This window comes from Mus caroli, chromosome 1 (genome assembly GCF_900094665.2).
Source record: "Mus caroli chromosome 1, CAROLI_EIJ_v1.1, whole genome shotgun sequence".
NCBI classification, from domain to species: Eukaryota; Metazoa; Chordata; class Mammalia; order Rodentia; family Muridae; genus Mus; species Mus caroli.
The window spans coordinates 157,982,245-157,993,107 of record NC_034570.1 but is presented as its reverse complement, the minus strand read 5'-3'; the positions used below and the strand labels follow the sequence as shown (position 1 = coordinate 157,993,107).

The 10,863-nt window shown below is 49.0% G+C and overlaps 1 protein-coding gene across 2 annotated transcripts in view; it reads right to left on the bottom strand.

The window, feature by feature from the left end:
• Nucleotides 1-5,249: 5,249 nt before the first annotated feature.
• The window catches only part of Rxrg (retinoid X receptor gamma), a 41,326-nt gene continuing 35,712 nt past the window's right edge, over nt 5,250-10,863 (bottom strand). The window contains exons 7-9 of one of the 2 annotated variants that reach the window (XM_021157147.2): nt 10,280-10,371; nt 9,041-9,146; nt 5,250-5,747 (exon numbers count right to left, since the gene is read on the bottom strand). In XM_021157147.2, coding sequence (XP_021012806.1) covers nt 5,600-5,747; nt 9,041-9,146; nt 10,280-10,371 — 346 coding nt within the window. In that variant the 3' untranslated portion in view covers nt 5,250-5,599. The remainder of the gene's footprint in view (nt 5,748-9,040; nt 9,147-10,279; nt 10,372-10,863) is intronic. The other variant, XM_021157140.2, reaches the window with a different exon arrangement.

Below are 10,863 nucleotides of genomic sequence, written 5' to 3'. Positions count from 1 at the left end.
CTCTCTCTCTCTCTCTCTCTCTCTCTCTCTCTCTCTCTCTCTCGCTCTCGCTCTCGCTCTCGCTCGCTCTCTCTCGCTCTCTCTTGCTCTCTCTCGCTCTCTCTCAGGAAAGGTCTCTTATTTAACCTGGAGCTACCCCAGCTGGCCTGTGAGTCTCTGGGGTCCACTGCCACATTTCACACTGCTTCAGAAATTTATCTTACTAGGGCTATAGCTGAATGAAGAAAGGATGGACACACAGACAGAAAAGCTGGGATCTGGTAGGCTGTGCTCTCTCTGATGAAGAAATAGCAGCAATAGCAAGCCAGAAACTCATCAGGTCTATTTTATGCATCTGAATCAAGGAGCTGGGTTTCTTGTATACAGCTGAATAGGAAGGTGGGCTTATGGTACACAGCTGAACAAGGAGGCAGGCTTAGCTAATAATGTTCATAGGAAGTCTCTGTAGGGGAGCAGTCTCAGCCGGCATCAATCCTAGAGAAGAAGCTATAGTGGACCGGTCTGCACTTGCAGTCAGCATTTACTCTGGGGCCAGAGGAAGGCTTGGCCAACTCCTGAGCTGGAGAAGGATTAGCCAGCTCCTATGGGTCTGAGGTATTGGGGTCCTTGACTCAGCTTGGTTCATGTCAACACCTTATATTCAGTCAGGATCTCATCCATTCCCCACAGTCCACCTGTATACTTCTCACCACACTGGCATCATAAAGGTTGCTGCCATTCAAGGCTTCTCTGCGGGAGGGGTGCTAGGTAACTACAATTAGGTCCTCATGCTTGTGTGACAAGCATCTCACCCACCAAGCCACGTCTATCACTCCAGTCCCAGAGAAGGAATCTCTATTAACTTTGATCTTAACGTTTTCTGTCTGTCTCGTGTATCAGTTCCCTGAGGCAATGAACACTAAGGCCTGAATTCATTTGCTTCCTGCTCCCCATACCCCTGAAAAGTGATTTAACTACTCACAGTCTGACAATGAGATTGCTCTATTTGCAATGGAATGAAATAGAACGAAACCAGGGGGTACCGACTGTGGAGGGGAAATGCCAACTTTGAACTGGGTGTTTGGCTCTAAGCTGTTATGGAAACACTTCCATCAGACATGATCTCTACTCAAGGAGTTCACAGTAGAGTTTTTATAATATGAAAGTGAATAATAGAATATGCCACACACAGTGTGAACGGTGTTCAAATGGAGAGAGACTCGAAATAATGTGAAGAACCAGAGAAGTAGGGAGATCAGGAATGGTTCCATAGAGGTGTGGTGACAGGCCAGCCTGAAAGGACAGGTCGAGCTGGAATAGGAGTCACGGGAAAAGGCGACGTCCTCCCAGACACAGAAGAAAGTCAAAGCAAACACACAGGCAGCCACTGATTGATGGGAGAGCGAGCCTGGCCAGAATGAGCATGCTGTGGCTGCATAAAGGAGGAGACAACTAAACAAACAGTCCGGCCATAGTGCCACACCTCTTGAATCCCTGCACTAGGGAGGCAGAGGCAGGTGGATTTCTGAGTTCAAGGCTAGCCTGGTCTACAGACAACATTACATAGAGAAACCCTGTCTTGAAAAAACAAAAACAAAAAGAAGGAGGAGAGGAGAGGGGTGAGGGGAGGAAGAGGAGAAAGAGGAAGGGGAAAGGGAAGAGGAGAGAAAGAGGAAGAGGAGGAGGGAGAATGGGGGAGGGGAGGAGGAGACAACTAAGGCTTTTTTTTTTTTTTTTTTTTTTTTTTTTTTTTTTAGGACCCAGCTATGGACCTAGCTGGGACTGCCTTTGTCCTTATCATTTAGCTGATGTTTTGGACAGAAGACCTCAGAAAGGCTGTACGGGCTCCCTCAAGTGGAGAGTGGGAACGGTGTTATTGAGGTTGAAGGCGTGGAGACCCTAAGAACCTAAGAAGGCTAAGTCAGGGGGCTAGCTGCCTGGGGCCTTGGCTTTTCCTAGAGCGACTTGTAATGTGAGGCAGGCATTCAAGGCATGTTGACTGTTGCGGGGCAGGGGCGGGGGGAGGGGTCCCTGCAAATGCTATCCCTCAGGTCAGTGCCACTTTAGCACGGGCTGGCTCAAAAAACCTCCAGAGTCCCACCAAGAGGTTGATTTTCCTTACACATTTAAACACAGTACAATATTTTCAGATGACAATGATCACAGCAAAGCTTTAGATGTGGCTACCAAGAAATTCCCTTGCACCTATGAAGCACCTGTGACCTTTACCATAAGAACGGGTTCTTAATCGCCAGGCCAGGGCAGCTGCGGTGGCACACGCCTTTAATCCCAGCACTCGGGAGGCAGAGGCAGGCGGAGTTCTGAGTTCAAGGCCAGCCTGGTCTACAAGTGAGTTCCAGGACAGCCAGGGCTACACAGAGAAACCCTGTCTCGATAAACAAACCAAACACAAAACAAAACAACAAAAAAGAATGGGTTCTTAATCACAGAGAAAGAGTGCTCGGAGTAAGGGCCAGGGGAGAAGGATTTGTAAATCAGCATAAGGATGGGTTCCATCGGTAGAAGATGCAAAGTTTGGGACCTGTGTCCTGAGGAAGGTTCTATTCACTGAGAGACAAAGCTCAGGATTAGAGCCTAAACGATGCTCAGGATGCTCAGGATGCTGGGGCTTCCAGGTAAATGCTAGATCCACAGACCAGGATTTCCAGGTTGTTAAGGCAACATCCACACCAGCCTTCCAGGTGAACGGGTGTCAGCCATTTTCTTCCCTTGAAGAAAAAGGTCTGCCGTGTTTAACAGTTCTGGTTTGGCAAATGCTTTCTGTAAGCTGTGCCTCTTACATATGGCTATGAAGCAGCAAAGGCTTTAGCGTTCTCCCAACATCAGCTTTCTAACCAGCTCTACTGGGTCCCTTCTCCCTGCCTGTTGACAGTACCTAGGTAGATGCACAAAACAGTTCATTTCTGTCATTGGAATATCCAGTCTCATCCCGAGCCTGTGGTCCATTCTTTTGATCTCACAACTTTCATCACCATTGTTTGAGTCTTCCTTTCCTCTGCCCACTGGAGAACTGAGTGTTGGAGAAAGTGAGCTACGTTTCTTTCCTGCAGTTGAGATAAAATGCTCTCGGTAAACCAACTCTAAGGAGAAGGGTTTGCTTGGCTACAATTTAGGTTGTAGCCCATCATTGTGGCAAAGTCAAGATAGGAACCTGAAGCAGCCAGTCACATGGCAGTCAAGAGCAGAGAGAATAAATGTATGCATGTGTATTATTCAGCTCAGGACCCAGGGAATGGTGCTGCCCACAGTGGACTAGCTCTTTCCACACAATTAGCATAATAAAGACATTCTCCTCCATAGACAAGCCCACAGGCCAACCTGAGCTAGACAAGCCCTACTGAGACTCTCTTCCCAGGGGATTCTGATGAGACAGGCTGACTCCATGACAGGCTTCAAATTGGCAGTTCAGAAGATTAGGCCTTAAAACCTAGGCTTCAGGCAACTGCTAGTCAGAAACTGCCCTGCCATCAGAAACTGCCCCCACCACCTGGCCTGAAGCAAGGACAAAGGGTCAGCAGTTTCCAGCCACCCCCCCACTCTGGGTAATGGAATGCCCTTAGACATAGAGTAAAACAAAGCCCACCTACCCTGGGATTCCCCTAATGTGCTTTATTTAAATCAGGTCTGGGAGCTCACTTGATTGTCTATCATTATAAAGCATGCTGGACTTTTGTAGAATAAAACACTTTTTGTGTTTACATACTATTTGAGTCTGGGGTGTCATTCTTCCGAAAATCATGGACCCTTACATTTGGGGGGTTGTCCAGGATTTGCTGGAGACACTCCCCTCCCCCCCCCACCCAAATAGTGGGAGTTCCCCCCCCCCCCCCCCCCCCCCCAAAAAGGGGGTTTCCCCCCCCCCCGCGCCGCCCCCATCGATAAGTGCAGTTACCCAGTTGTCTTTTGTCTTGTCCACATCTGTGTTTCTGTTTTGGATTTAATTCTGTTTCCGGTTTAATCTGGAGGCCGAGGGGGACAAAGCAGTCAACCGGCCAGGGGCCACAGAGGATACTCCCGAGCCCCTACCGGAAGCAGGAGAACTTGCTAGTTCTCATCTGGATTCTGAGCTGTCTGTGGGTCTATGGGCCTCCCATGCACAGGGAGGAAGACAGATGAGACAGCCTTTAGTTTTGCCTTTTTTTCTCCCAGGAATGTCCTTCTGTGTTTGTCTGTGTGTATTCCGTTTGTGCTTTTTGTCCTCTCCTACAAATTTTTCTTTGACTCCTAGGGTGGGACAGGCACAAAGCACCCCACTGGGCTTGGTCCTGAACCATTTTAAGGACTTTTGCCAAGTCACAGAAGACTCGGGTCTGGTTGTTTGTGTTCTCAAACTAACCATCTTTTGCAGAAATGAATGGCCCACCTGTAAAGTAAGATGGCCTGAGGAGGGGACTTTCCATCTCCCCATCATTGACAGGGTGAAGGTTTAGTTTATAAGGCCAGTGACCGCATGGACCAAGTGCTATGGGCCCCACCGCTCCCCACCCGTTTTCCTCTAAAGGAGGGTCAGCCTTGTTCCCCCTTCCTGCCCCCTAGGAGGATCTCTGTCCCCCTCCTTATGTTCCTGCCACCGTTGCCCCTGGCCCAGCCAGCACAGGCAGAGGGAGGAGCAGCCAGCACAGGCAGAGGGAGGAGCAGCCCCTGACTCTCCTGGCTCCACCTGGAGTCCACCTCACTCTGGCCCACACTGCCCAGAGGGCTGACTCTATTACAGTCTTACCCCTCCAAGATGGAGCCCTGTTTTTAGAGGCCTGAAGAATGATACTTGTCTCTGTGTTTATACTAGTCCAACCTCTTCTAAGCATTTATTGCTGTCTGCTGTGTGCATGGGGGGGGGGGGGGGGAGGAAGGTTCTGTGTTCCTGATGTTTAGTGAGTAGCTAGCCAGGAAGGTCAGACCCCAGCCTCCTCTTCTATAGGCAGGCATCCATTTAGACAGTCTCTATATTCTCGAATTTGGCTTGGGATAGGCCTGCTCCACCCCCAATAGGGATAGGAATAAAAGCCTAGCATTTTCCCCCAGATAGTCCCTGTTCTCTGACATTTCCTTTTCCATCTCTGTGAATGCAGGCTTGAGAAGAACCGAAACAAGAAGGAGAAGAACCAGAGTAGTTGACTGTAAACGATGCTCGAGATGTCTCCAGCCCAGCCCAGCCTCTGGCCCCAGCCCTGGACCACAGAGCCCAGTGCTAGCCTATACCTGAATCCCAGAGAATTTCCCAACTACACAATAACATACCACACACTCCAAGCAGTGCCAATATCATATTTATTATTTTCTTTTCCATTTGTTTGCTTTCCATGGCAAGTGAAAAAATAATTTAAACCAATTATATGTACAGAGGCTTGGCCACTCTTCCCAAGAACTGCCGGAAAGACCTCAGCCCCTTAAATAGCAAAGAAGGGCCACCTTTAACAGCCGTACAAAACTCCACCTAGAAAAGTCTCATGTGTAGAAAGGTTGTCTTTATTACAAGCATCACATTTTGGGGACAGGAAGGGAGGCCAGAGTGGGAGATGGGGGAGAGTGTGCAGGGTAGGGCCACACACACACACCTGCCCAGGGTCACCCTGGGTGGGGAAGCTGCAGCTGAGGAGGTTCAGGTGATCTGCAGTGGGGTCTCCAACATCTCCATGAGGAAGCTGTCAATGGGAGTGTCTCCAATGAGCTTGAAGAAGAAGAGGTGTTCCAGGCATTTCAAGCCGATGGAGCGCAGAGCAGGGAGACGAAGAAGAAGCTTGGCAAACCTGGAGGGAAGCCAAGGGGCACTGTGAGCAGGGAATGACAAGAAGAAACACACCTACTGTCACCCAGTGGAGACTGCCTGAAGGGTCTCTACCAAGCTGTGACAGACAGAAAAACCCGGAAACAGAGATGAGGGAGCCGGAGGATTGCAACCCAGAGAACTTCTAGGAACTTCAGAAACCAGCTAGAGGGCTGGTTTGTGTTAAAAGAACCGGGCTCCCACAGCATGTTAGCAGCCTTGGATTTTATGACATGTTCCAGAATTGTCCTCAGCCACACACACACACACCCATCAATCACGGAACTGACACTGCCTGCCAGCCAAACATTTCCCTGCGTTCCTCGGGGTCTGCCAAGATTGGTAGTGGGGGCCTTGGAACAGGGCATGACACATGAGGTGTGCTCTTCTCCGGACAGCTATCGGCACTAGATGAATAAAAGTGGGGACCTGCTGTGTACCAGGCACGACCAGAGACGCTGATTTTCCTCAGTCTAACTGGCCTCTTTAGACTCCGTGACCTCAGTCTGCTTCCAAACCAAGTAGTTCTTGATTTCAATCAGAACTTCTATGACCAACTTCCGCCTCTGAGCTTCTCATCAGGTTGGGATGAGGGAGGGAGGGAGACTGGCAGTCGGCTTCTGAGAAGCTTGTCTGTTTAGGGAGAAAACACACACACACGCACTCACACACACTGACCACATATGCTCACACACCCGAGGCCCACACGTGTGCGGCTCCCATTGCTCTCACACATGCGCATAGTCTCTCCTTCACTCTCACCTCCTTTTTGAGCGTGGAGTATCCCCTATCCGAGCAAGGAGGCTCTGTATGCTCCTGTATTTACGCTGGTCCCCAGCTGGTGGCGCTGTTTGGAAAGGTTGCGGATACTTTGGGAGCTGGGGCCTCACTAGGTGAAATGAGTCGCTAAGGGCGGGACTTGGGGTTTTAAAGCCCGGCCCCCTTTCACTTGATCTCTGCTTCCTGAGTATGGTATGATGTCACCACCTGCCTCCTGCTCCTGCCACCAGGCTTCTCTGCCATGATAGATAGTATCTCTCAGGAACTAGAAGCCAAGATAAATCCTTTCTCCCCTAAGTTGCTTTGGTCAGAGTATTTTACAGCAGCAACAAGAAAGATAGCCCCTCCCCAACGTGGGCTTGTGCATCTACCCTCACACACACATACTTACATACATACGTGTGCATACACACATTTTTACATATGCACATTTACACTCAGGCTGCCATACAAACACAATCGTGTGTGTGTGTGTGTGTGTGAACATCCTTATTCTCACATGTACACACACTTTAACATTTGTCTGTACTTTCTATAATAGGGTGTTCACTGTGAGAGATAGGCACGGGAAGAGGATGTGTGTCATCTGTACAGCCCATCAGGTCCCTTGATTTGAAACATGCTTTGATTTGCCTATGTGACTTCAATTTTTTTTCATTTCAAGAAAATTTTGAACTGGAATGTCAAATGTGCATACTTCTATATCCATGGTACTCGATGTTTGAAAATACAGCACCAGGGCTGAAGAAATACCTCTGTCAGGAAACTATCCGCCATATAGTCTTAAAGACCCGTGGAAGAGACAGAAGTGTGTCTGGGGCTAACTGGGCAGCTGGCCCTACAGTCTGTGAGTTCCAGGCCAGTGACGTCCCTTTCTCACACACATAATGCACACAGAGATAAGACGCACACATACACTTAAGAAATGACATCTGAGATTGACTTCTGGCCTCTAAATGCACACATATGCACACCCAGACACACAAATGCTTCTATACCAGCATATACCCAAATAAGACTCGAACTTTCGCAAAGAATTTGGGCCCTATAGGGTGTACTGCTATGTTATATCCACAAGGTGGCAGCACTCCTCCACTGAAAATGCCCTGGCTGGGCAGTGCCAGCATGCAAGACAGACCTATGCCAAGTTAGCTACCTGCCTAAGTAAGCCAAGGGATTCCCCTCATGCACCTGCCGAACCTCCTTTGAGCTCACCTAGGTGGCTCTGGGGGCATAATGGAGTCACAGGGAGGAAGGAGCCTGGGTCTTTGAGTGCTGGTAGAGAAGATGGCTTTCTGTGTGCTGAGTGCCCACCAAGACTGAAGACTGAGAAAGGAAACTTTCACTGGATTAAGTTACTGGCTTAATTATTAGTTAACTGGGTCTGTTATCACTACTTCACTTCTAATAATACAGTAATCTGATTATTAATCGACCCACCCACTTGGTTTCTTCACAACCTCTGACAAAATACAGTTTAGTCTCTGCGGAACATTTGGTAGATGTCAGTGTACCATCCTGGATCAACGGATATGGGAGGTGAGAATCACAGTTTCTCATTTTAGTCAGTTTGTAGAAAGGGCAAATCCTTGCTCACCATGCTTTGCGGGAAATTTTAAAAGGTTTGTTTTAACCAAACAGCAATACTATAAATAGTACAACAAGGCCACCCAGATGGATGCCTGAGGACCAGCATCTCTCAGCTCTCAGAGCCTGTCCTTTGTGCTCCATGAGAGTCACCATGGGGCAGGGACTGTGAGGGACTTGCTGTCGCTTCACAGAGACGTGGGTTCACATCTTCTCTCCACCGGCCACCAGCTTTGTGATCTCCCTTAAGAGACTTGTCCTTTCTGGATCTCTGAAACTGGCTGGATTTGAGATCACGCTCCCGTACCGACCCATGCATTTCCCTGTTCACCCAGCATTTAAGGATATGTATCCTGGTCTCCCGCCCGCCCCATTTGCAAGAAAATCTGTCCCGGGTCCTTGTGTACTTCCCCGAAACTGAAGATACGACCAAACCTGTACATAGGTGCAGAAAACGTATGTACGTGTGCATATACACATATAGAGCAATGAAAAAGTAAATTTATAAGTTAAACACTCAATAAGAGGTAAACAATGAAAACAAGACACAATTATCATATTAACACATGGTAATAAAAGCTGCTGAAAGGTCACTGATTCACTTGTGGAACTGCCCATTTAATGTTGGCGTTTTCAAACTACGGTTGACTGCTGGTAACCAAACAGCACAAAAAAAGCAAACCCACAGGCAGATTGGGCTAGATGCTACTCTATCTGCAGCCACTGCTTTAAGCACTAATGCTAGCAGTGGGATGAATGTTGACTAGACAGACACGACCTTGACCTCGCTGAGGCTTTAATCTTGTGGTGCTGATGTCAGCCCAGTAAGGAGATGCACAGTCAATAGGGGGCGGAGGGAGGCGCTGGGAGGTGTGATGCTGTTAACATTGCGTTCCACATCTCTCTCACCTGCCTGGCTGTTCCGGATACTTCTGCTTGGTATAGGCCTCCAGAGTGGCATAAACCTTCTCTCGAAGAGTCTCTACCTCAGAGGGGTTGGATAAACCCTTGGCATCTGCAGAGAGCAATGGATTGGATTTCTGGTTAATGCCTCAGCAGGACAGCCTCCTCCAGACAGCATCAAACTGGCCACCCCCCCCCCCTTGGGGCTGTGAGAGACACTTGGAACTCACTCTCAGGCACACCTGGGAAGTAAACAGATCCCCTGCATCGGGTGGCTATCCTTCCTGTGCGTCATTTCCCTAACAAACTCTCCATCTGAAGGATTTTAAATTGTCAACAGTGAAACAGACCCTCTGCTGACTTAAGAAGAGGTTATCCAGGCCTGTCTCGAAAAGCAATATTCACGCCCTCACCAGATGCTTTTGACTCACCGAGTGTGCCTAAGTGTTGAGATGGGGCACGAAAGCAAACCCTACACATGGCCTGCATCAGAGCTACACCCATCTTGGACCTAAAGGGTTCACGTCTGTCATGTCAAACTACTGAAGACTGGACATATCCACCCAGCAGCATTTGACGAAGCTGGTCACTTCCTCCTCTTAAAGTGATTTTGCCCCTGGACTTCCAAGATGCCACTCCCTTCCCACTGACCACATGCTAGGCTCCTTTAAAAGCCCTTCTTTCTCCCACCAGCCTGTGAGATTCTCAGTACCCAGCTCTTTTTGCCGTTTTTTGCTCCCATTAGGTTCACAGCTGCCTCCCAATTCAGGCAGAGGAGGCCAGCTCTTACCTATGTATCCTTTGGTCCTGGCTTCTCTTGAATGTCTACTGTCCATTCCCCCAAGTTCATTGTCCGAGGAAAACATCCTGGTTATAACCCACTCACCCTTAGAACATGCTGCCCCTGGAGTTTTGCCCATGCCAAGTGAATGGAAAATGAACCACTCCTGAGACATATATGACACTTGTCATTCTTCCATACCCTACATCCAGCTCACTAGAAGATCTCATCTACCCCAGCTGCTCCCACCCAATGAAACTCCACACCCAGCTGAAATACCAATGGCTCTGGAGAGGAGAGGCAATGAAGAGAAGACTCTATAGACTGATGGCTTCTGGACTCAGACTGTTCTGTCTCTGCTGAGCTTAGAAGTGGGGGATGGGACGGAGCAAATCAGAGTCCCAGAGGTCAACCTTGAGAGAGGGCTGAGCCCCACACAGTGGCTGGAGTTAAACAGACATTACCTGGGTTAAACAGCACGATGGCCCGTAGGCACCCCAGCTCTGACTTATCCATCTGCATGTCTTTCATCTTGGACACCAACTCTGTAAGGACTCTTCACAGGAAGCAAAGGTAGGGAGGGAGACAAGGGTTAAGTTAGGGACCAATAAAATAAATTCCACCGTACTTGTGATGGCCCTATTCAGGTTTGAGATGCTGCCATGGGTATAAGGGTGCAGGGATGAAGATGATGAAGCCCCTCATCCTAAGGATTACAGTGTAGAGGAAGAAACTGGGGTGGAAACGACCAGCTAAGGGGCTAGGTCCAGTGAGTAATAGCCTCTGGGGCTCACCAGGGAGGAAGAGCTGCGGGCCTCCCAGCAGGGAGCAGAAAGACATCCTGAATGAGTTGGATATGAGCAGGGAAAGGCAGCTCAGGGCACTGTACACATAAGAACCCAGGAAGGCAGCCCAGGTCAAAGGGCAAACATCTCCAGGAGCCATGACAGTGCTTGAGCGCATCATAGAAAGGGGCAAGGCAGAAATCAACGCGTCTAAACTGAGCAGGTATGTCCCTCAAAAAAGATTATTTATGGTGGACGGAAAG